This window comes from Periophthalmus magnuspinnatus, chromosome 10 (assembly GCF_009829125.3).
Source record: "Periophthalmus magnuspinnatus isolate fPerMag1 chromosome 10, fPerMag1.2.pri, whole genome shotgun sequence".
NCBI lineage: Eukaryota > Metazoa > Chordata > Actinopteri > Gobiiformes > Gobiidae > Periophthalmus > Periophthalmus magnuspinnatus.
The window spans coordinates 32,038,078-32,062,639 of NC_047135.1; the positions used below are offsets into that span (position 1 = coordinate 32,038,078).

Here is a 24,562-nt window from a genome sequence, read left to right on the forward strand (position 1 = left end):
TTCAGTAATTGTGCATTTGGAATTCACATAAAGAAAACATTGTGCCCATCCACAAACAATTCATGTACAAGCGGATGTGAAACACGTGAATTAATGACTTGGGTCGAAACTTTGTAAAGTGTGCATATCCTGGAGGCAGGTATTGTGGAGGTATCTGTGCTGCCAGTAGGGGAGATCAGAGCAGTGTGTTCCGCGTCAGACCCCGACGCCTTTTGCCTCGGTCTTGAAGCAGAAGTGCGGATGTGAACTAACTGCAGCAAAACATGTAGCCTGTACTTCACTAAAGATGAATTCAGAGGAGCAGGCGGTTACGTGGTTAATATCTTTAGGAGTTCTGAGCTCTCCTAAAAAGAGCATAGCTGACCCAGAGGACTTTCTGAAAACATCGTTGAAGGATGGCGTTGTCCTTTGCAGACTCACCGAGCGCCTTATACCTGGATTTACGCCAAAGGTACGTTGATAAAAGTTGAGCACACATGCATAGTACAGGACAATCAGGGCAGCACGGAAGGGAGGGGTTAGAAACTAAAATGAGTTGGTTATGGACAACAAATGGCTTAAGGCAGGAGGCCTGGAGAAGTTTACGCAAATGCGTAAAAAACCTGACCAAACAGACATGTGAAAAGTTCTTAGGTATGGAAACGTAGTAATTAAGTCGAGCTTCCTGTGGAGCTATGATTCCGCATTCTTGATACAGTGAATGTGGCCCATGGTGCGGCCAGACTACGGGACATTTTACTACGTAACATTTTGATGCACGATGTCCCCTCGTGCCTGTATTCACGTGTGTAACTGTGGCAGATTGTGCAAACAGCTTATAAACACTCAAAGGATCAGCATGATAAACTTGCTTTGTTGTTTAGATAAGCATGTCGATAACGTTGAACAGTTGTAAAGTGTGATCGTCACTTCCTCTTAAAAACGTCCTGATGCCCTGTCAAGGCGCCGTCAGCGCGAGCGCAGCACGAGCGCAACCTGCTTCTTTTTATCCAATATGCATCAAAGATTAGGACCACTTAATATTTTTGGTTACAGAAAGTTATTATAACCAGGATGCGTGGCCCTACAATAATGTAAATACTTACGGCCTCAGACCCGTGTGGACTGTGGGGACATTGAGTCTTATTTTGAAAACCACGGAGCGGATCATCTGAGCTCATGAAATGTTACTTTTTGTAGTCTTAATAAATGTTTGCATGAAGGAGACACGAAAAGAATCTACAGTTATTTAGTAGAATTCCTTTAGGACGCTGATTGCATCTCCAGTGTCTCTGCAGAGTTTATTTTGAGTGTATAATGGACATGATTGATCCGTGTCAGTGTTTGACACTGATCAGAAACCTTCGCCGCAATGTCTAATATTTTCTGTTTACTCAGTATTGCCAGGACCCAAGAACTGAAGCGGAGTGTCTGGGCAACATTCGTGAGTTTTTAAAGGGATGCTCGACTTTAAAAGTAGAGGTAGGCCTATGTTTTATTTGCTTTGTGCTACTTGGCCTGATCTCTATCTATTTGCTCTTTAGCCTTAGTCACAGAGTGGAATTAACTCAGTGCTCATCTGTGGCTGAGCTGCTTGTCATGGTGGCACAGTTTGGCGCACAGACACTAACCACATGCATAAAGTCAGTGTTCACGCACAGATGAGGAACTTTAGGTGCCTCTTTTCAAGTGACCTCTGCTTTCAACTCCCTACTTCCTTGTTTACATCTCATTGCCAGTCTAAGTGTTGTAGTTTTCTTTCTAGTGCTGGTAATGTTTAATTATCATGCACTGTTATTGTTGTTATAATAATAATAATAATAATAATAAGGCAAGGCAAGTTTATTTGTATGGCACAATTCGTACACAAAGTAATTCAAAGTGCTTCACAAAATAAGAAGGACATTTAATCACACAAATCAAAACTTAAATAGTCATCATAAAATTAACATTAAAACAGAAGAGTGCAGAATAAAACCTTTCAGTCATTATTATTATTATGTTGTTATTATTTATGTGGGGACACTGCACTCTCTTTTCCACACTGGACAGTACATTTGTCTGTATAGCCTCATGAATTGGCCAACTTTTTGTGGTTGGTGGTTTCTTTAAACGACCAATTGGGTGAGCGCTTTTGCTATAAAGTGGCTCACTACTGATGTTCAGCAGGCTTATTATGCCAGGGACTCAGGGAGGTCCCCAATTGCTTCTATACAAAAAAACGTCTCTAATCACAGGCAGACAGTGGTCACTGGCTCTTTAGAAGAGAACTACTGCCTATGGATATGGCACCACATTGCCCTGTCTTCTCGGTCAGCCAGCTTTTACAGTTTGAACTTTTTCCTCTCGTCGTCACAAGCAGCTGTGTCCTGTGACTGCACAAAGAGCAGTCATACCATTTTCACTTCTGCCATCAGACTCCGAAAGGGGAAACACTTATAAATGTGCTATTCATACAAATTAGCACACAAAAACGTATGGGCCATGTGAATTGATGCCAAGTTTTGACTGAACCCAAAGGCACAACCCAATGATTAAAATGTAAGGTGTAGTCAGTGTGTATGAAATTAACTAAAGCGGTCTCACTAAATGCAGTATTGTGGTCATACCCAATTAAACTCTAAATGAGGTCATCCTCTGCTCCTGAGGATGGCGGTACTACTCCACCTCTATATTTAAGATGTTTTATTTAAAATGTGAAACCTTATCCATGGAAAGAAATGAGATATCTGTCTGAGACCAAGTCGACAAGCGGTTTGACAGTGTGTGTGAACATTGTGAGTTAACAGTAAATTCACAAAGCGACATAGGCTAAAATGAACAAAATAAGTTCAACAATAAAAAAAAAAATCACTTTATTTGTTCGATTTGTTGCCATAGCTTTACTGTAAACTTTGGGACTGAGGTTTATCGTTTTCTCAAACATCACTTGTTTTTCAGGGCTTTGAGCCAGAGTGGTTGTACTCTGGTGAAAATTTTAGCAAGGTGCTGACTACGTTATTAGCAGTCAACTTTGCCACACAAGGTAAGACATTTTCAAATTCAATAACACGTTTATGAATTACTGGGTAGTCGTATAAATGGCTAGACTTGTCGTGTGGTGTGCAGTCGTTGGACGTAACTGAAGTATGGGATCATTCTGTCTGTACACTGTCAAATGTTTTGGTCATGTGAGAAAATACACGACTGGTCAAAAGGACACATCTCATTCAGTGTTTTTTTTTCTTTATGTTATGTTATGCTTTTTACATTTTATATACATACAGACGACATCAAATATATGGTGCAAGAATTATGGAATTTTGTAGCAAAGGAAAAAAATGAAATAAATGAACTAAATATTTTTATATTTTATATTCAAATGCCCAAAGAAGCCACCCCTTTGATCAAAGAAAAAATTTTATTCACAACTATCGACTGGTTGGAACTGCTGTATGTGAACTTGTGGCCTACACTACATGCACACAGATTTTAATACAGTTTATGCTGCTCACAGTCGTTGGCACATTTGTGATTTAAACTTCTTGACGCTAACCAGCAGGAGTTTATTTTCTTAAGCAGTTGTTGATTCAACATGTGTGACACATTACAACAGTTAAAGTGAATAATTCATATTGCTGTTTTCTTATTAATAATTATTAAACCTACCTTACTAAACCTTACTAGACCTAATGTATGTATTGTTTGCGCTTATGTGGGACAATCACATATTTATATTTTTATTCTTTGGCTTTATGTTAAAATGTTCCTTATTTCATCCTTATTTTATAACTTTTATCAAAATCTTTTTAACAAAGTAATTATTTTAGTTTCATACTCATAATATACACAGAGTACCATCTTTTTTACTGTGTACTTTGTGAGTTTTATTCTAGACTCTGTTACAAAACTGACTCGTTCCTGTCTGTGTGCTTTATGTTTTTATAGACAGTGGTGCTGAGCGGTCATGTCCACAGTCTGGAGTGCCTTCACCTAGTCACTCCTCATCTTCACACACGCTCTCCAAAGCTAAAGGCTCTCTCCGCAGGCAATCCAAATCTGTCGTAAGACTGAAGCTTCTGAAATTGAAAGTTCTACAACATCACAATCCATGCATATTTTGTCTATTAATGTATGTTATGTCATTGCATTGTATTTCCAGGAGATGGGAGACAATGGAGGGAGTCCTGGACAGCTGATGGTTAAAGCTCGGTTTAACTTCAAGCAAGACAATGAGGATGAGTTATCCTTCAGCAAAGGTGAAGTGATCCTGGTGACACGGCAGGAAGAAGGAGGCTGGTGGGAGGGCACACTTAATGGGAAGACAGGCTGGTTCCCAAGTAACTATGTCCGAGAGGTGAAAACATGTGGTGAGTAAAAACAATAATGTATTTTGGTATGAGAAGCATTTATCATAGCTGTTTTATACCACTAGATGGTACTGTCTTTACTAATTTGTGCCTGTGCAATTTCTTAAGCAGAGAAGCCGGTATCCCCCAAAGGAACTCAACTCACAAAGAATTACTTCAGTGTGGTAATTGTTGATATTGAGCACTACAGTTTACCTTTTAACTACAAATTCAACTTTGAATAATACCTCGTTCTATTGTTTGGTGTAAAGGTGGTACAGGATATTCTGGAACATGAGCGTGAATTTGTCAAAGACCTACAAATTGTTTTGGGTTCCTACCTTCGACCGCTTCAAGCCAGTGACAAGTAAGACAAACGATAAAGCCGGGTTCTGTGTACTTATGCAGCTTAATTGAATAATGAAATTACTTTTTGTCATATTGCATGGGTCAGAGAATTTGTGTTAACAAGATAAAAACACTGTATTTTCTGTTTTTGTTGCCAGATTGAGTCAGGCTGATAGTACATCGCTTTGTGGAAATTTGGAAGAAATCCTCACCTTTCAGCAGGGCCTTTGTGCTGCTTTGGAAGACTGCACCAAGTAATTCCAACTGATTATATTTTCTGACCATTTCAGAGTTGTATTAAGTGCCTTAGACCTGTCCTGATAATTACAATATCGATTTATCGCTAAATATACAAAAGCAATATATTTTGGGGCTCAATATTGCATATTTTTATAATATTTATGTAATACACTAAGATCTGAGCTGTACAAGGTAGGATAAATAACTTATTGTTGGTTCATTCTGCCATTTATTGCAGCTTAGGCATTTTAATGATACTTTTTCATTAAAAATGGTTTTAGTGGGAGTATCCTGCTTTGTGACAGTGGCACAAAGTAGTCTCAGTATTCTCGTTTATTGCAGTAAATCTCTATCAAAATATCGTGCTTCAACATTTGTTATGGTGAGAAGATTAGACTGACTCAAGATGAATGGAGGAAGGAGTTATTTTTATTCTTCCTTTTAAACACACATTTAAAACTCTAAACCACAAGTCGATTATGAATTTTTAATGTATTGTCTAAATATTGTAGATTATTGCTCTTATTGCTCTTTATTACTAATACTGTTTCCCATCTGACATATCTGTCTCTTGTTTAAACCTCAGAGTCCCAGAGTGTCAGCAGCGAGTGGCAGGCTGCTATGTCACTTTGATGAATCAAATAAGAGCCTTATATCTGGCGTACTGCTCTAGTCATCCCTCTGCGGTCTGCATCCTTACTGACCACAGGTTGGTGTTCATTTTTTGCAGTTACATTGTGTAACTTTAGCCATTGCTAACGAAGACAAGAAGAGTTACTAGTTTGGCCACAAGATGTCAGTAGATTATGGTGTGAGCAGCCAATTTCTTTTGTGTGTACTGTATATTTATCACATATACTATCAAATATAGGATGTGTGCCTTTTCATCAGTTAATTGACAGTGAATGCTATCGTTAACAAACTGGTTTGTAGTGTAGACGTCTACCAGGCAGCGTTAAGTTTTATTGCTGCGTTGCAGTTTTAAATACAAGCAGGAAGCCATCTGTTGACAGGATATATATTCACAGTGTGGTTTGTGTGGTGCCAAACAAGCGTTTTCATTTTTGTGAAGGTTCCTAATCATAAAACTTGTCATCTCACCAAATTTAGACACATGTATAATATTGTATCTTTTTTATTGTAATAATCTTAATTGTTTATTTTTATTTTTTGTTGTTAAACAGTGATGATCTTGACAAGTTTATGGAAAGTCAAGGTGCAAATGCTCCAGGGATCCTAACTCTGACCATCAGCCTCAGCAAACCTTTCATCAGGCTGGACAAATATCCAACACTTCTTCAGGAACTGGAGAGACATGTGGAGGTACATATTATTGGTACATAGACATTGCACCATACATATTATTGTACCAGTTATCTTTTAAAGTTCACTATTTGCTTTCAATCACAGGAGGCCCATCCTGACTACCCTGACATCATAAAGGCAACAGCTGCATTTAAAAACCTTGTTGTAAGTCTTTGTCAACAATATTTAAATACATAGTATACAGTATTTTGAGGGAGCTGTAATCCTATTTTACATCTGTTTTACATAATGAGTACTTTTAGTACTTCTGTGGTTTTTCCTCTTAAAAAGGTTTGCACTGCTCTAAAGCCTGTGCTCACACTGGTTACTTAGGTAATTGCTGAGATTTACATAGGTTCACCTTTAACTGTTGCGGTTTTCCTTTTTTTTTTTTCTTTTTTTTCATGTTTGTGAGTAGTTCATATTAAGATTATTGGGTTAGTTGATAATGGTGATTATTCAGGTCATTCAGGTATAATCATAATTATATAATATAATTATAATAATATAATATAATCATAATTTTTTTTTAAAGATCATAAGGATTTTTTTTATTTTTTTACTGAAATTAAGTTATTCAAATTCATTCAATATGGCAAACCTAAAGTTAAATTCCTTTAACCGTGCTGTCAGTGTCACATACACATTTACATTATTATTTAGAAAGTTTGATTTCGTGGATCTGATGACATACTAGAGGAAAGGTACATATTCGACAATGTGCATGTAAGTGATTAAAGATTTCAGTTGTTTAGTAAATAATTGTAAAATTGTGATGTTTCTTCTCACAGTAATTGTAATAAAATGCGAACCATGCCATTCTTAGCGGTGAATCTCTTGAAATGTGGTGTGGAAAATGTTGCAATGTCATTTCTGAGAAGAGAGAGTCCCGTACTGCGATACATAATGAATGTAACTCCAAGGAAAATATTACTTATTTAGTTAAAACAGTTTTTAGTGAGCATTATACAACCACAAATAACCCAATGGATCGTACACATGTTACTTTGCAGCAATTGTTCTCATCATTTGTCTGTTTGCAGATGCAATGCCAGAATCTGCGTAAACGCAAGAACCTGGAGCTGCAGATATTGTCTGAGCCGGTGCGGGGCTGGGAGGGAGACTGTATTAAGAGCATGGGACAGGTGTCCTACATGTCCCAAGTCTACATGAAGAATGGTTCTAGTGAGGTAAGATGAACAGTGCGGCTTATCACGGTCTCATTGGAGTTGGAAGTGGGACTCTCCAAAGCAGCTTATATATATCTGTGTATACTATATGGTTACAGGTTAATAATGCTGAAATGAGTTGTGGTTATTTGTGTCAAATAAAAAATACAACAGAAACCAGTGTAAACCATGATTAAGTGAGAAACCCCTGTGTTCCTTTTCGTGTGGTTTCTTTGAAGGGCGGGGCTTTGACTCTGTGGTCAGAACTAAGTGTAAAAGAGACATTTGGACTTGCCAAACCAGGTTGCCAGTTTCCAGTCATAATTACATAATTATATGTTCCTAACTTCAGGGTTTCAGACTTGACTAAGTTGTGTATGTATTAACCACAAACAGGTTAAATAGATGAATATGACCAACCTTGGCACCAATTTGCTTTACAGGAAAAAGAGGAGCGCTATCTAATGCTTTTCCCAAATGTGTTAGTAATGCTGTCTGCCAGCCCACGCATGAGTGGTTTCATTTATCAGGTAAGAAAGTGATGTCAAAATGTAATCAATTGTGAATGAGAAGATATTTTCTGTTTTTAATGGTACTTTCACTATAAAGTAGTAATATTGGAGTATCTGTCTTAGGGACGACTGCCTCTAACAGGCACCACTGTGAGCAGACATGCAGAGGAAACAGACAGTGCGCAGTTTGCCTTTGATATTACAGGTAAATCCCCCACAGGTCTACCAATTTGTACACATTTAGCTCCATTGTTTAAAATATCACCCACACCCTTTCGGCACCTTGTGAGTTGGCACATTTTTACCAAATACCAGAGTAAAATAATGTACCTACTTCATTACCATTTGCCTATTTCATAATAATTTGTAACATTTCCTGTTCTAACACTTAACCTTTGCTTCCAGTTTTATTGCATGTTGGTAAATAGTAGCAGGTTTTGTCAAATAAAATGGCGCCTCTTTTTCTCTGTGTTGCACAGGAAGCATGATTGAGCGTATTACAGTGTTCTGCAATAGTGCCCTGGAGTTACAAGAGTGGTTGGAGCACCTTCAACCTTTTACTAAAGGAGTCAGCCCCACTGGCACCATCATAAAGGTTAAATTACTATGTTCCAAACATATTTGTGCCAGAGAAGAATGAAATCGCAGATATTTTCAAGTGGCTGATAATATTTCTCCTTTAGACAGTAGAGGGGAAGTCTTTGAGTATAGTGGGAAACCCCACTCACTTATCTCACTTGGGCAGCATCAGTGCAGCCACCCGCGGCCCACTAGAACCACCAAAGATCAATAAACCCTGGTCCCTGAGCTGTCTGCGGCCTGCTCCACCCCTAAAACCATCTGCTGCACTTGGATACAAAGAGGTAGGTGATTGATAGGCACCAAACACAGAATATGACAATTTCGAAAGCTTTCAACCATTTGTTCCCATGTTAAAGGCTTAAAGCAAGTTTTGACCTAGTTGCCCTATTTAAATTATGTATGAGTGATTTAGTCCAGTAATGTCTTGACTTGGCATTGGTGAGACTGCTATGGGTGTTTTTGTGGGTGATGCTATTTTCACATTGTAATCATGAGTTTCTTGATGTCTAGTTCCATATGGGCTGTGTTTGTATTTTAACTTAAAGTTTAGAAAGTAGTTTAAAATTAATACTGGTGTATCATTCATCTTCATAGTAGATATTGCATGAATAAGTTTTCTCTTCCTCTCTTAATTTCTTAATCCTCCTATTCCAGGCAAAGAATAGGTGAAGGGGGAAAGTGATAATATTCATCAATGACTCTTGAACATTGGTGTCTCCTATTTCATGCACATGTTCTGTTTTTCTTTTTTCCACTCTGCCCTCTATAGAGGATGTCTTATATCATGAAGGTAAGGTTAGCTGATCAGCAGTCCCTGTTTGTGGCTGAGTGAGATGGGGTTGTTGGTGGTGTCTGCCTTGGTGTTGAGGCATGTGTTTGCTGTGTCTGCTGCTCTGCTTTTTGTCTGTTTCTATTATCACACATGTAAGTTTACTAAGGTTTGTTGAATGAATTCTTGAGGGGTAAGATGAATTATAGTAATATTAATTTCAACGGCAGGCAGATTTATTACTATTGCACAAATCATATAGTTAACAAATAAACCAGTGCAAATAACAAATGTTTACGAGTTCCGCTTAAGACAGCAAGATTTTCCTTTCTCTGCGGATCCTGTTAATTTAAGTGATTATGACTGTAGAACCACACACCCTCAGGATTTGTCAATTCTCACTTTTTTTCAAAGTCCTTCAGGATTAGATATTAGGACTAAATGCCAGTTGAAGTCTTTTGGACAGTACGATTAGTAACCATACATTTATAGGGTTGCAAACTTGATAAAAGTTAAGGAATGCCTTGGTGAGACATCGGGAAGCAGGCTGGTCATCCTGGTTTCTGTTCTGGCTTTGCTTTGCATTTTCCCATAAATAAGTATAGGTATCATTCTCTTAATTTTGTTGTTCCTATGATACACAAGTTCCAATTGCTAGGTTCTCAGTTAAGAGATGCATTCACACTTTGTGATGAAATCAGCTTAAAATATTTCGAACATTTTACTTAAAATGTTCCAACTTCCCCATTTACATGATCATTTCCATCATCCTATCATTGTAATGCTTTTGGAAAACTAAACTTTAATTGGAAACAAAACTGATCTGTTTCACTTAAGGAAACCCGCTGTGGCTTCCAGACTCCTTCATACATGTTTTAGTTTCCATTCTGCACAAAGCACATGTAAGAGATGACATCACAGCTAAAACAGTAGTTTTTTTTACAAAATCTCTTGTGGTTGTGGTTTTTCTTCATCACACTTAGGTTCTACTATAAAGAAATTGTGCTATGTGTGAATTTAATAACATTACCTCCATGTATTGAAAACATCTGCACTGTACAAAGATAAAAAAAATAACATCTATTGTAAATATTTATACTGTATCTATATTTTACATTAGTTTGTCATTGATATTACCTGACTGGCTTTGACACAGTGTGCTGTCTGCATTTCTGACGTCTAAGCTCTGCATACCCTTTGGTTTGGACCTGCCTTTTAACATAATGTAAAACAAGTGAAATGTTTTGATTTTTTTAAATGTGTTTATTTAATATAGGAGTCCAGCAGAAGCCCAAGACCTATGAAAAAGTTCCTGCCTGGTAACAGGAAAAAAGAGCGCAAACCATCAGATGATGACATTCAAACCAGAAAAAGTAAGGAATACAAAAATATTATTTTTTGATTTGCAGTTTACTTAGATTGTTTTTGTTTTTGTTTTCTTTTTAGGCACCGTTGCTCTTGAGGAAGATGCCCAGATACTACGAGTGATTGAGGCGTACTGCACACAGGCCAGTCTGCACCAAACCACAACTGGTGAGTATACCACTAAATCATATAAATATTCTGTCTGATAAACCCATGAATTGCCTATTTCCGTGTAACGTGTTTGTGTAGCCGTGCGGAAAGAGTGTGTCCCTCAAGTGCTTCTACCTGAAGAGGAGAAGATCATTGTAGAAGAGATGAAGAGCAATGGGCAGACAGTGATTGAGGAAAAGTGAGAACACACATGTACTATTTACACAATAATAAAATATATTTCTTACCTAAGTAAAATAATCTCTTCTAACAGAAGTATGAAAAGAATACTTTTTTTTTTTTTACATTTTATAATAATATCCCCCATGTTTTGAATTGGTCACAATTTTTTTTGATAGATCTTCAGATGTTTTTCCCTAGAATTTCAACCCTGTTTTTCAGCATGCTTTTGCAGTATGCAAAGTTCTCTGAAGACCAAGGACATTTCAGTTTTACTCTGTCCAACCACAGCTGCTAATTTGTGTCACGTCTCTCAGATGCGGAAGGAAACTCCTCTTAAAAATTCTCGTATCTTTCAGAACAAAATATATATCTTGTTTTACCTGAGATATTAAAGAGTTTGGTGCTTCACTTTTTTACTTATAAGCCTGCATTTTTGTTTTGACACAATTGGACCATGCTTTTCTGTGATTGGTTAATCTGCCTGTCAATCCCGCCTCTGAAGTGGAGACAGGATATGGTTTTAGACCAAATTGCCTTTGTAAAGTTGTGTCAAAATATGTGGTTTTCTCAGGCCAAGTCAATTGGGTAGAGCAAAACCAAAATTTTAAGTTGACCTTTAAAAAGGAGAAACAGGAGCAAGAGATACACATTATAAAGCAGCAGAATAATGTGAATGTAATTAAACTGGCAGTGGCTGTTCTGCTTTGTCATCCTTTTAGGAGCTTGGTTGATGCCGTTTATGCTTTAAAGGATGAGGTGCATGAGCTTAAAAAGGTAACCATGTCATTCAAATGAATCCACACACTTTTTGACTTGTGAAATAAAATCTTGTGCCATTTTACAATTAAAGGCAGCCCTCTGAATGAGTATGTGTTTTCTTTGTATGACAGGAGAACAGGTGGATGAGACAATTTCTGGAGGAGGAGCAGAAGTCTCGAAAGGAGCTGGAGAGGGCAGTCAGGAAACTGGCCAAGCAGAAGAATGATTGTACTTGGGAGGATGGTACCCACTGACCTTTCATACAGTGCAGCCTTAGGGTTTAAAATGTGGACGTCAGACTGTTCTTACAGCACTTCTGTGACTGACTCCCTCTGCACTATTTTTCCAATGCATGGAGTGACTCAGTGCTATACTTTGGCTTTATAATAAATCTGCTCCATCTTCTGGATATACTTTGTCAAAGTGGTAAAAGACAGGACCTCGACTAATCAGCAGCACAACTCCAAATTCAAAATTAACCCTTAAATCTAGATGAAAATGTAACATAAAATAAAACAGAGTAAAGTTTGCCAAACATTGTCACATTTGCATTACATTTTGCATTTACAGTTATGTTACATATTACAATTATTTATTGTTTAAAACACATCATTGTGATATTAGCCTTATTGCTATGGTTTGCTGCCTCTAATACTGTGGATTTACTTTTATAACTGTGGCAATAGCAGAGCAATTCAAATGCAAGTACTACTAAAACGTGGACTGTTATTCTAGGTTAATTATGGTTATAACAAGCAGTGATGAATTTTCAGGTTATGAGTAGAGCTAAGCTAACAAAGTGCCTCTCTGAAGTGGTCCACAATGTATTCAATAAGGACCAGTTTAGGGTTAAAAATGCATGGTTTGTACTAAATGGTTTATTGTACTATGTCATGAGTGTTAAGGGACTTGGGTGTTGGGTAAGTACATGTTTTTTGCAGCGGTACAATTCTTTATGAGCATGTGTTTTACTTCAGCCAGCTGATGTTCTTCCAGCGTGGTTGGTATTTTTGTATTTGATTAAGTAGCAATAAAAATAAGATACCAATCCTCTTTGTTAACCAAAGTAGGATGGGCTTGTTTGGCAGCAGTCACTAGTCCTGTGATGTGTTTGTGTCCAAGATTAGGTCCTACATTTCAGACAAGTTTGTTACAGCTGTATCTTATTGTTAAGCCATTTGTCAGGCACATATTTGAACATAATGTAAAACGTGTACCGTTTGTCAGGTTCCTGTGGCTTTCTTTTTTCAAGTTGTCTGGAATCTTGACTGTAAATCCATTTCATTGACCTGTGTACGCGCCACATCTCGGTTTTATGTTACTGTATTTTTCCTATTGAGTGTTTTTGAAAATGTATTCTATGCAATATTGGACAAGCTTTTTTCTAGACACACTGTTCTTCGTGGTACACTTTACCATATGCATTTATTTTATTAAAATCTAATATAATGAGATACATCTGAATTGTACGGGATTTTTCTCTTGTATTAAACAATTTAAAAAAAAATTAATATTTAAATATGTTTCCATCTCCAGACTGCCGATTTTCCATGCTGCATTCAGGTTCAGACAGCTTTGATGGAAGGATTGAGTCAGTGTCATATTGTATGCATCACCTCTGCATTTACACACCTAAGTTCTGACCAAGATTCACACTTTCCATGCACTGCCACAGTAGCAACTTAATCAGCACTACCCACTTGAGAACACAAGTTCAGTGAAAAACTATTCATTCCTCTGAATACTTTACTACTCCTTTGCTATCAACTTTTTAAAAAGTTGACAGCCACAACGAACCAATAATATTTAAAAAAAATATATATATGAGAATTATTTTTTCAGTCCTGGATCATTATATGTATACTGTTTGGCCCTGATTGGCTAAACATGTCCTGGATCTTTAAGCTCATAAATCACAGACTGAAATTTTCAGTAAGCTCAGTGAGAAACTGCATAAACCACAAAAGTGTTACAGACCGGCTTTATGATCGCAGAGCATTTTACATTCTTTAAACCATAAATGTAACAATATAGGATCAACAATAAATGTATGTTTAAATGTAAACATTATTTATTTACATAAATAAATTAACAACTGCAACACTCTGAAATATAAGAAGTGAATGTTCAAATGCATTTTTTCATGCTTTTTTACGTACTTATTCCTTTTTTGGAGACTGTAGCCTGTACGTCTTAAACAGCAGGAAAATCGTTTCGGATTTTAAAGACAGGTTAAAAGAAGAATTCATTCTTGCTTCTTCAAAGTGATGAATCTTCACTTACCCATATTTAAATTCAATAAATTATTATTTACATAACTTAAGTCCAAAATTGATTCAACAGTTGAGTCCTCCATATCTTACATTCTCTATTGCCATCATAGCTTATATAATCCAAAGGTTGATGCTTTTTCATCATAACTGACTAGAGAGATGTCCTCAGTCCATACACTTAGCTGGTTGCCTTTTTCCAGTTTGATCACTTCTTCTGCGGTGGCTGTGCAAGGATTTGGTGTAGATGTGTGGCAAAATGCATGCATTATAGATTTGGGCTCATCCATCTTGCTCTTCCTCAAGTGCACTCGGTTCATCAGGGGGATAACGTGGGAACCTTTGGAAAAAGTCAACCTGGAGTAAACAAAGTAGTCTCCAGGTTCCTCGATGGTCAGCCAGCTGCTGTTGTAGTAGTTGATGTATGGATGACTGTATCGACTGAATTTGAGGTCCCATTTGAGGTGTCCAGCTGAAAAGACATAAACTAATGTCAGTAAATATAAAGAATACTCATAGAAAGGTTAACAGTAAAAGAGGTTATTACATTGGGATCTGTGTGTTGCGGTTGGCCTTTGAAAGTCCATTCGGGCAAAAACTCTATGTGACTCTCTCTTCTCGACATAGTGGCTGTGCAGCTTTTGCGTATAACCCACTGGAAGAAATGACAAATGTTGAATCTGGGACTTGAGCAAATTCAATTAACCATTTTTATTTTAGCTCTTACCTGCTTCACCAAATGTGGCAGACGTGTCCTAAAAACACCAGAGAAGACCATAACTGACCAAATCAAACAAACATACTCAAAACTAGTGTCACAATGTACTGAAATAGTACGCCACTTTGTACAATACATGAGCTGAATTTCCCATACCTGTTTTCTTGGTGTGCCATTCACGTACAGGTACATGAATCCCAGTATGGACAAGAGCAGATTGAACAGCACCACTGCGACCATGAAGCGCATGAGGGTCTTGCTGTGGCCCTGGGGCAGCATTGTGGTGGGGATGAGCACAGGTTGGGTCCCCTGATGGGAGCTGTGCAGACGCAGGGGCACTGGCGGAGGGGCCATGCTGCTGTGGTATGTGTTGATCATAGCAGAGCTGGAGGTGCAAAGAGGCTCTACTGAAGTGCTGCTGTCAGATGCCTCACAGTTTTTCTCATTTCACTTCCTGGAAGGGATGAAGCCTTCCTGTGCGCACATATATGACTTAAAGTCTTTCATATGTTCTTCCTTCCTCTGCTTGAGTGTGTGTGCACACCTCACCTTTGCTTTACTCAGAACTTCTATTTACAGGTGTTCTATCATTGTAACCACAAAAACAAAAAGTACACACTCTACTCACATATTCTGTTCTTAATGAGAACTAGAAAAGCCTATGTACAACATAAACTCAACATTAGAGATGATCAAAACAATAATGATATGATAAATTTGAGTATCAAGTATTTCATTTTATAGTTAAAAGCTGGTTATAAATGAAAGGTTTTTTAAACTGCACTTTTGTGAGTAACTTTTATGATAATTTTCATTAATTAACTAATTAATTAATTTATATATATATATATATATATATATATATATATATATATATATATATAGTAAAAAAAAACAACATTTAAAAAATAAAACAAAATTAAATACAAAGAAAATAAATAAATAGCAAAATAACATTTTTCAGATGTGCGAGCCAACTCAGCTGTGGTGTTACTCAAAAACAGACTATGCTGAGGTTTCTGTCAAACCAGGCTGACCTGGATAGGCTTCATGAAAAGTAACATAGGAGCGGTGAAAAAAAACCCCACATTGTGTCTGGTGGTGAATCACTCTCTTAAATAAGAAACACTGTACCTTGTTTTGTAGATGATTATTTCACATTTGTTCATTAACTGCAGTATTTCTCTAAAATGGCTCAATAATGGGTAATAATGGCTCCATTATTACCCATTATTGTTCAAGTCTTAATAAAAAAAAAAAAAAAATCTACTCAGTCCATAGCAGTGGGTGGACATAGGGGGTAGGTGATACAGACATTTTCTGAGCACTTATAGAATAGTTAAAAGCTCTAAGTCCATGTCGGATATTATGTCCAGTCTACAACTAAAGGAAATAAGTGCTGCAGTCACAAATATAGCTTGAAAATATTTTGAAGCACAATTTATGCAGTATAGTGAACAACTGTAGTGTGGTATTCAGTTCGCCCATTGTAAACTGATGCCTGTTTAAGTGTGTTGAGGTGCAGTTGTGTGGAGCTGAGAGACGTCTGTATATTCAGTGGAGATAATACAGTGAAGTGCTTCTTTGGAGTTGGAGGTCCCTCTCCTTGAGCACAATTTGGATCATCTTGACACTTTATGAAGGCCACAAAGCATCTGTAAAACTAAGGAAACATCTAATATCAGATCTAGGTAAGAGGAGAGTGTCACATCTTCTTTTCTCTCTCACCTGGTTGTTGAAGAAGATATAGATGACTGGGTTAACAACAGTGCTAAACTTGGCAAGAATGGAGGGCACCATACTGGCCACAGGTGAGACAATCCCTGAGCGACCAAATGTGGCAATGAGGGCCATGACGCCATAGGGCATCCAGCAGAGCATGTAGCAGGACACCATGGACAGGACCATGAACAGGATGTGCTGCTCCCGCCGCTGGGCTGACAGCACGTTGATCTTACCCACCTGAAACTCAAGCAGCTTGAAGTTAGGAAGACATTTTCTCTCTGCTGCTATCACTGTAAAACTGAAATTCACCGCGAGGACACGTAGCTTCAAGTTTTTCAATGAATGTTTAAATGGCGCCATCTGGTGGCTAAATGTAGAAATATTGATATTTATATAATAATTGACACATAAAGTCACACCAGGTAGTATGTGATGAAGTTATAGGCATTAAAAGATTGTATTATATATCTCTACAGTGAAGATGTCACGACTTGTCTGACTATGACTCAGACAATTTGCTGATCTTCTTCAAGCCCATATTTTGAGCCAGTTGTGTCCTGTTGTTTCCTCCTCCTGTTCTGGACTGTGTCTCACACACAATGAGCTGTGAGCGAACCTAAGCCTGTGTCGTGACTCATGAGCCCAGTAATTACAGCCAGTGCATTAGCAGGGCTCCCACTGCAGCTCCATCACCTCTTCAGCCTGTGATTTCAGTCTGGGCTTTGGGCTTTGGCAGTGTCCTTTTCTGACTGTAACATGAAGATTTATTTCAGTTATTGCAGGCTATCAATTTAATTACATTTTTCATTTTTATTAAAATAAATTTATATTTTTTATTAATTTGTGTCAATTTACATTTTTATTAAATATGTTTTGCTCCTTTATGCTAATAGTGTGGGATTACTATTATAAGAGATGATATTTTGGACAGTTAACTTGAGATGTCAAGAGATGTTTTAAATGGCCATTAAAACTGACAGTTATAACAGCAATCAGGAGATAAAATAAGTATAATATGTGTCAATCATAATGTAAGCTCATCATGTAACGCTCTATGGCTTGAGTTGGGTGTAATGTCCCTCTGACATGTCATTAAAGTGACTACAGAGCTGTGTGGTCTAATGAGCTTCTGGAAATAGGTGGGTCTCTCAGCTGGAATGTGGGCGCACCATCTGAGCCCCTTACAGCAGCTGCAGGAGTCAAACCCTGCGGCGCAGTGACATCTTCAGACAGAAGGGAGCATAGACACACAGAAATGTGATTCACCCTTCTTTAAATATGAGCTGTTGATAGCTGCAAAACACTATGTGACAGGACTGACAGCAAGTCATTCCCTCATTATCAACTGTCCGGTTTAACGACCGTGCACAGCAGCCTGATGACTCACTGCCACTGAAGGGGTCAGAACCGGTTACATATACACCACCACAAACTCCTTCACTTGTGGACACACATGACAAACTTGTCTTGGTGAGTGTGATATTATGTCTTCATATGAAGAGAGGAGTCTGTAAAGGATATCGTAGTGAAATCTTGATAACTTACCCTCTTAATAGCCACCAGGATCTGTCCATATGAATAGACCATGAGCAGGAGAGGCAGCAGCAGGCAAAAGATGAAGAGACACAGCACATATGAGACACTGGCCGCTGACCGCTGGTGCCACTGGACTGAGCATGTGGTGCCTGACCCCTCTGGCCCATAGCTGCTCCAACCCAAAAGCGGAGGCAGTGTCCACAGTAGAGAGTAGAGCCAAGAGCCCAAAACGCAGAGCCGGGCCTGTCTGAAGTCGGACAGGTCCACCAGGGCACACCTCAGGACCGTGGTGTAGCGCTCATAGGACAGCACAGCCAGGGACACCAGGGACACAATGCCTCATGTGAGAAGAACAAGTTCAAGTTAGAGCCAGTGTTTTCAAAGAAGCATATTTGTGAGGCTTCCATGTTCTCTTGCCATGCACAGTTCAAATCCACTGCCAATTAAATGTTTGGCAAACTCCCTAAATACAAGAAAAACTGTAATCTTGTACTAATCACAAACGACTTTTATGGTTTGTCTTTTTCTGAAAGACAGTCTACCTGATTTTACTACTACTACTGGATTTGAATACATTTATAGATGCAAAGGGATTATTTCACAGCTGTGCATAAGGTCGGTGATAGGCCCAGTCTTCATGTGCACAATGCGTAATGGGTTCATATTGTTATGTGGTAGGATGTGCCACTAAAGTAGGTTGGTTTGTTATTAAAAAAAATAAAAATAAAAAAAGAAGCAGATTTTATGTATTAACCCTGTGCTTGACGCATAGAATAATGGAAATGATGTAGGTTATCATTCATTTGCGCTTTCTACAACTCACCAAACAGGGAGTTGGCGAATCCATACCACTTGCAGCCGACCTCTCCGATGAGCCACCTGCCGTAGAGACTGGCTGCAAAGCTGAACGGAGTCCCAAAGACGCACACCAGCACGTCGCTCAGGCTGATGTTGAGCAGGATCAGATTGATGGGGGTCCAAAGAGAGCGAAACTTGGCAAAAACGAGCAGCACCAAAAAGTTACTGAGAAACCCAACTACCAGGATGAATCCGAGGCAAAGCGCTACCACGTTGTGTCCCGTTTGGCTCAGTCCCACATGGCCCTGCTCTTTCCCCGGGCTCTGAGGTGCGTCCTGTGGGTTGCTGCTGCTGCTGCTGCTGCTCAGGGAGGGCTGGCTGTCTGCGGAGAGAATGTGGACCACCATAGCACTGAGCAGAGAGGGCAGGAGAGGCGAGGGGCACATGGGTCTGCTGTGACCAGACTGAGGGGGAGACCTGTGCGCCCTGTCAAGCTGTAAACACTATATCTACCCTCCCTTACCAGACATACACCTCCATGGACTCTTGTCAGCCTTTCTCACCCAGGCCTTCCCCCTCAAATGCTTGTCTAAATATGTAAAATCCTTTAAAAATCACTTCTTCCAGAGGTTGTCTTTCAAGGCGTTGTGCTGAGTTCATTTTGTTTTGCGAATCAAGTTTACGCATTACTCAAATTTCATGGCGTGTACCGGTCTGATTATGTGACTGTCCGAAACGAAATTACAGTTTTATTATCCCACCGTCACGCTCCAGAAGTGCCCACTTTGTCTGCTGTTTTTATTCAATGCCATTGTGAGCTGCAGCTGCGTCAAAGTGCCAGCTGCCGAGAAAGTTTTACAGAAAGTTGTTTGTTTGTTTGTTTGTTTGTTTACCTGAGCATTTTCATTTTCTGTTTGAATCCATCGAGAAATGTAAAAGACTTTTGAGTTAGGCAACAAATTAAGATCATAAAATGTATTAATGTTATGTATTATTTATCAAAGTGATGTGAACCTTCCCCAGTTTTGGACATAGACTGTTTGGTTTTGGCTGAAAAGTGTAGATATTCCAAATGTGCATGTCCATATTTGAACACATACAGCACATAAGCCTCAGTGTAATTCTCATTGTCGTGTTCTGGTCAGTAAGTGGTCATCAATGCACATGCACAACTTGAATCCAACCATTGTCCTTTCTCCATGATTATGCCAAAGAAAGCAGAGGGATTAGAGCCTGATGCCTGAACGGTTTATATATTATTATGTTTTTTTTGTCTTTTTATGGGTGAGGGGATACTTAATGCCTGCTTATGGTCACATCCCTGCGTGTTTGAGAATGAAGAAGTCAAATCAAATTATATTAAATGTTCTTGGTACTGTGTGTGCTTTGCCTGGAATGTTACAAAGCAGGGGATTCAACCTCTTGCATTTAATCACAGGTGTTTCCTCCACTGTGTAATGATCTGATATTTTGTGTTTAGCTCAGGGTTGACACTTTTTGTTATTCTTCTGTTAATGTTAAAGCTGAAGTGAAAGTTCTGTTGGTCAGTTACTGGTCAGTTTTGAAGATTGCTGTTGTTTTGCTCTTGTTTTGATGTGGGTTACGGTCTATAGTAGCCCCCGTGCTAATAAAATAAACAACCAGAAGACATTTGCCGTCTTTTCTTACACCAGAACATAGTGTAGAAGGTGTTTACCTGTTGATCAGGCCTATCTTTCTTTGGCCATATTGTTTGTGCCATGTTCATTGACGTACTTGAGGACACTGACAACTGCTCGAACACTCCAATTATCAAAGTAGGTAACAAGGCAAATAGTAACTGCATATCCTTTCACTGATCAATATTTTATTTGTGAATGACGTAACAGCAATAGACCTACCAAATCGGACTCATGTGAGCTTGTAGTCATGTTATAATGTTGTTTCCTCCTCAAAAACAGACCTGGAGTTGTGTTTTGTTTCATTCACACATGTTTGAGTACCTCTTTAATATTAGTCTGTCCAAATCTCCAAAGCTCAAAATGCTCTGTTCCACCTTGTGATGTCATGAAACTGTAGTTTTCAAGTTACCACGTACCTTTTACCTTTAGTTCGGTAGAGACTGGAGACTTTAATTTAGTAGAAACAGGGCTGAAATTATCCAAGTGATTCTAGTGAAGGTGTATGTTGTTTCAAAACACAGTGGGGCACTTCCTGTATTACCACATGACATCACAAGGTGGAACAGAGTGTTTTCAGGGTTTGTGTGTTGAAACAAAACACAACTTCATATATGTTTCTGATGAGGAAATAATATTATAACATTGATCTGAAAATAGCATAATGTGGGTCCTTTAAATAACAACACAGATATTGGAGCAAAACAAACAAAAAAAAACACTCAAGGAAAATAAAACTATCACATGAAAAACTCTACTTAAGTAAAAGTATTGTAGCGTTCTGATGTAAGGAAACACGTCACATTTCTTCTGGTTGTTTATTTTCTGAACACAAGGGCTGCTGTAGGTCATAACCCATGACAAAACAAGAGCAAACAGCAACAGTCCCCAGTCTCTGACCAGTAGAAACTTGTGTCAACTTGTCGGCATAGCAACCACGTGTCACATACAAAAGCATTAACAACAACAACAACAACAACAACAACACAAACAGTTACAAGAACAACAAAAGGTGTCAACTTTGAAATATATACAAGATAACACGCTATTAAAGTACCCATTTAAAATTGACCTTAAAGAGTAAAAAGTAAAAGTATTTCACGCAGATTTTGAGATCTAATAAAGCTTCACATGTATTCATTTTGAAACATCTGAATCGATTGTATTGTATATTTTTGCTTGCTCAAGTTATGAACATGTTAGAAATAAACCTCTCAGCCTCAACAGGTCTCAAAAAATAATAAAAAGTACTTTTACTTTTCAGTCCTGTTCAAAATGTAGCGGAGTAGAAAGTAAAGATACCGGCTCTCAAATGTAGTGAAGTAAAAGTAAAAAGTATTCATTTCAAATGCCCTTAAATAAAGTACAGATATCTAACATTTGGTTAAACTGATGACAACAATAATAAAAAAAAAACACCCAGTTCAGTTTATAATGTTTGTATTGACGATAATAGAGTAAAGCACGATATAATAACAGCATATATAACTGAAGATACATAGAATTACCTTGGAAATTGTTACATTTAATTTGTAATTACACATAATTATGCAAATATGTCATAAACCCCAGTGTTCAAAAATACAGCTAAACTCTAAATACACACAATTAAACTATGTAACGTCACCTTCATGGAAATGTTATTTATCTGCTTGGAGTTTTCCACAATATTATACATATCTACCTTAATTACACGTGTTTTTATTGCTCCAAACTGCCTTAAAAATATGTTCTTACTGTTGATCAAATCTATGGGCTGGTGGCGTCCCGTGCTTGTCTCCATGGAAATAGCTACGTTTAAAGTCAAACTGTGGAACACTCTAATCTAGACAATAACATCTCTCGAGACCAATGCGCCACCAGATAAATTACACAATGTACCTTCAGGTAAATTTACAGTGTGCAGTACGTATTCACAGTGTTCCGTGTTTAGTTTAATACTGTATCATTATTTACTGGCCCACTCCTTAAGTGGTTCAAACCAAATCCCTTCATCTTGACCTTGGCACAACATAAAAACACATAGTAGACCTGCAGCAATTTACCTCTGGAATGTGAAAGCAGACAAACAGGTTCACCAGAGAGTGTTCCTTCAAGATCTTGTTCAACTTTTGACTGGCACTGGGGCCATGTTACCGGCTGGTCCGACCGAGTCTTTGGGAGTTATATTACAATATGTTTGTCCAACTCATGCTTTTACTCAGTACCAGTATAAATCCTTCTTATCCAAACGGCGCCCTAAAACAAAGAAAACAAAAAATGTAACCAACTTTCAGCAGAAAAAAATCAAAACACACAGCTGTTATTCAGTTTTTTCTTATTTTATCTCTCAGTATGCACATATACAGTGTACTTATACATGTATACAGTGTGCAAAAGCATACAGTCTCTATTGTATAAACTTGTATAAGAGTGTTACATAATCTCTTAATATCCTTAATAGAGCCAAAATGAATAAAAGCCTCTTTCATTACACTATTATTAAGTCAGAGTACTTCAGTCCAACTTGATGTTAAATTTGTATGTGGCATCCTCATATGAATGCACTCACCACCACCTGTTCATTTGAAAGAAAATACTGTCATTCTGTTCACCATTGCATTTTTGTCTAGGAAAAACTGCTCACTGATTTATGATATAGTTAATGTATATGTTAGCTATTTTCAAATCTGACATATCATATTGATAAGTTGAGGGCTGAATTACCAGGTTCAAAGACAGTGGAAGGGTCCGCTTGTGGCACCATCCAGTTTGGGAGCAGCTCGGGTTTGGAGCTGGAGGACAGGCTGGGGGACAGGCTGGAGGACAGGCTGGAGGACAGGCTGGAGGACAGGCTGGAGGACAAGCTGGAGGACAGGCTGGGTGCCATCTCTGTTCGGTCATTGTGTAACAGATTGAGCAGAGACGTAGAGCACTGCTGTCCCGTCACACTGAGATCATTAGGGGACAGTGAACAGCCCATGGGGGTCAGGCCCGTTCCCTCTCCTGTCCTGCTGGGAAACGCGTGCCACGGGCTGCATAGCTCTTCTGCTGGGGTAAAAGAGACAAGGTGCTCTGTTACCGGTCGAACCTGTGGCTCCGGGTATGTGTCTGCAGGGGTATCTTGAAAAACTCTAATATCCTCTGTAAAAGACATAATCATCTGTAAGCAGCAGAGCACTACAGAGCTATTTATAAGATGTTTAAATAGAAATGACCTTTTTTAATCTTTTTTGGTATTTTCTTCAGTTTGGCTGCAGGTGCCTTTGCTTTACTGGCTTTGTTAAGTGCCCTGCTGAAGTGTGCATCCACCATACTGTTGATGTCTCCATGGAAGTAAGTCAGAATGAGACTCTGGGAGTGCTCCTCCACCTTCACTGCTATTGGACTCTCCGTCGGGTTTTCCATACGGTCATCTGCCACTAAAACAGTTATAAATTATGTATTATGTAGTACAAATTATATTCAGTACACTGTTTAAATCATTGTATTAAAACTTTAAATCTAGTCTCCAAATATCAAATTTTACTGAAGTAAAAATCTTTGAATTCTATTGACTAAAAATACTGTAGACACATGCACAGATTTCTTACCTGGTTTGATGTTTGGATAAAGATGACCCAATGTGGCCATGTTTACCAACATGAGGAGAACAGTCTACAGTACAGATATCCGTGTCATTAGTCCAAGTCGGGTTGACTCTCTTAAAGCTCAATACTGGCTGCATAGGCCACAGTGAGAGGGTGTGATGCTTCTTGTATGCAGACAGCTATGAGCAGAATGTTAACCTGCCAGTTCCTCCAGAAACTAAATGACACCTTATAAATGCATTCCTTTAGCTCAAACAAACTTAAATCCAGTTGTACATATCTTCCAATGGGACTAAAGGAGTTATTTTGTAATTGTAAATAAAGTCCATTGCAGATATAAGCAGACTCTAACAACGCGATGTTAGTGCCAGATTGTGGCTGTAGTTATGGAACGCACAATTACTAACAACAATTACTGACACTAACACTGCTAGGTTTATATTGGGGCACTTTAGACTGAAGGAAACAAGCTCATTTCCTCTTACACACACTTGTCTATGGAAACTAATAAAATATATTTTGTAATGTAGTGAGAAGTAATAATGTTTTGTGTATATATAAACACACACAGACAAAGAGAGAGTGAGAGAGATGTGCGT

The 24,562-nt window shown here is 38.3% G+C and overlaps 4 protein-coding genes across 8 annotated transcripts; 1 reads left to right on the forward strand and 3 right to left on the reverse strand.

Annotated features, from left to right (window-relative positions):
- The first annotated feature begins 144 nt into the window (after positions 1-144).
- arhgef6 (Rac/Cdc42 guanine nucleotide exchange factor (GEF) 6) lies at positions 145-13,147 on the forward strand. Of its 4 annotated transcripts, none has more exons than XM_033973832.2 (22): positions 145-451; positions 1,378-1,461; positions 2,920-3,004; positions 3,907-4,022; positions 4,121-4,328; positions 4,437-4,492; positions 4,580-4,674; positions 4,814-4,909; positions 5,482-5,604; positions 6,080-6,218; positions 6,306-6,365; positions 7,244-7,390; positions 7,813-7,899; positions 8,005-8,086; positions 8,361-8,476; positions 8,565-8,744; positions 9,233-9,253; positions 10,509-10,605; positions 10,679-10,765; positions 10,847-10,946; positions 11,650-11,704; positions 11,821-13,147. In XM_033973832.2, exons 1-22 carry the CDS (start codon positions 287-289, stop codon positions 11,941-11,943), a joined length of 2,322 nt encoding a protein of 773 aa, XP_033829723.1. In that variant the 5' UTR covers positions 145-286; the 3' UTR covers positions 11,944-13,147. The 4 variants fall into 4 exon arrangements, with proteins under 4 accessions (XP_033829723.1, XP_033829725.1, XP_033829724.1 ...); XM_033973833.2 differs by having other exon boundaries at positions 183-451; positions 4,440-4,492; XM_033973834.2 differs by lacking the exon at positions 9,233-9,253.
- Positions 13,148-13,805: 658 nt separating this feature from the next.
- cd40lg (CD40 ligand) lies at positions 13,806-15,261 on the reverse strand. Its single transcript, XM_033973860.2, has 4 exons — positions 14,834-15,261; positions 14,687-14,714; positions 14,507-14,614; positions 13,806-14,431 (listed from the first exon to the last, which is right to left on the reverse strand). Exons 1-4 carry the CDS (start codon positions 15,053-15,055, stop codon positions 14,067-14,069), a joined length of 723 nt encoding a protein of 240 aa, XP_033829751.1. The 5' UTR covers positions 15,056-15,261; the 3' UTR covers positions 13,806-14,066.
- A 409-nt stretch (positions 15,262-15,670) lies between these two features.
- Positions 15,671-19,191, reverse strand: tmtops3a (teleost multiple tissue opsin 3a). Its single transcript, XM_033973756.2, has 4 exons — positions 18,762-19,191; positions 17,948-18,276; positions 16,406-16,639; positions 15,671-16,340 (listed from the first exon to the last, which is right to left on the reverse strand). The coding sequence occupies exons 1-4, from the start codon at positions 19,180-19,182 to the stop codon at positions 16,119-16,121; spliced, it is 1,206 nt and encodes a 401-aa protein (XP_033829647.1). The 5' UTR covers positions 19,183-19,191; the 3' UTR covers positions 15,671-16,118.
- Positions 19,192-20,563: 1,372 nt separating this feature from the next.
- vgll1 (vestigial like family member 1) lies at positions 20,564-24,105 on the reverse strand. 2 transcript variants are annotated; one of them, XM_055224925.1, is made up of 5 exons: positions 23,967-24,088; positions 23,592-23,795; positions 23,252-23,517; positions 23,101-23,215; positions 22,139-22,632 (listed from the first exon to the last, which is right to left on the reverse strand). In XM_055224925.1, exons 1-5 carry the CDS (start codon positions 24,016-24,018, stop codon positions 22,595-22,597), a joined length of 675 nt encoding a protein of 224 aa, XP_055080900.1. In that variant the 5' UTR covers positions 24,019-24,088; the 3' UTR covers positions 22,139-22,594. The 2 variants fall into 2 exon arrangements, with proteins under 2 accessions (XP_055080899.1, XP_055080900.1); XM_055224924.1 differs by having other exon boundaries at positions 20,564-22,632; positions 23,101-23,517; positions 23,967-24,105.
- Positions 24,106-24,562: the final 457 nt, after the last annotated feature.

Bases quoted from the DNA above. Each gene is read 5' to 3' on its own strand.
- arhgef6 (XM_033973832.2), top strand. From the start codon at position 287: ATGAATTCAGAGGAGCAGGCGGTTACGTGGTTAATATCTTTAGGAGTT. The intron at 4,329-4,436 runs GTGAGTAAAAAC...CAATTTCTTAAG, and splicing joins CCGAGAGGTGAAAACATGTG to CAGAGAAGCCGGTATCCCCC. The intron at 5,605-6,079 runs GTTGGTGTTCAT...GTTGTTAAACAG, and splicing joins TGCATCCTTACTGACCACAG to TGATGATCTTGACAAGTTTA.
- cd40lg (XM_033973860.2), bottom strand. From the start codon at position 15,055: ATGATCAACACATACCACAGCAGCATGGCCCCTCCGCCAGTGCCCCTG. The intron at 14,615-14,686 runs GTAAGAGCTAAA...CATTTCTTCCAG, and splicing joins TGCCACATTTGGTGAAGCAG to TGGGTTATACGCAAAAGCTG. The intron at 14,432-14,506 runs GTAATAACCTCT...ATGTCTTTTCAG, and splicing joins CGCAACACACAGATCCCAAT to CTGGACACCTCAAATGGGAC.
- tmtops3a (XM_033973756.2), bottom strand. From the start codon at position 19,182: ATGTGCCCCTCGCCTCTCCTGCCCTCTCTGCTCAGTGCTATGGTGGTC. The intron at 18,277-18,761 runs GTGAGTTGTAGA...TTCTCACATGAG, and splicing joins ATTCGCCAACTCCCTGTTTG to GCATTGTGTCCCTGGTGTCC. The intron at 16,341-16,405 runs GTGAGAGAGAAA...ATGTTTCCTTAG, and splicing joins ATATCTTCTTCAACAACCAG to TTTTACAGATGCTTTGTGGC.
- vgll1 (XM_055224924.1), bottom strand. From the start codon at position 24,018: ATGTTGGTAAACATGGCCACATTGGGTCATCTTTATCCAAACATCAAA. The intron at 23,796-23,966 runs GTAAGAAATCTG...TAACTGTTTTAG, and splicing joins TTATCCAAACATCAAACCAG to TGGCAGATGACCGTATGGAA. The intron at 23,518-23,591 runs GTCATTTCTATT...TGTCTTTTACAG, and splicing joins ACCAAAAAAGATTAAAAAAG to AGGATATTAGAGTTTTTCAA.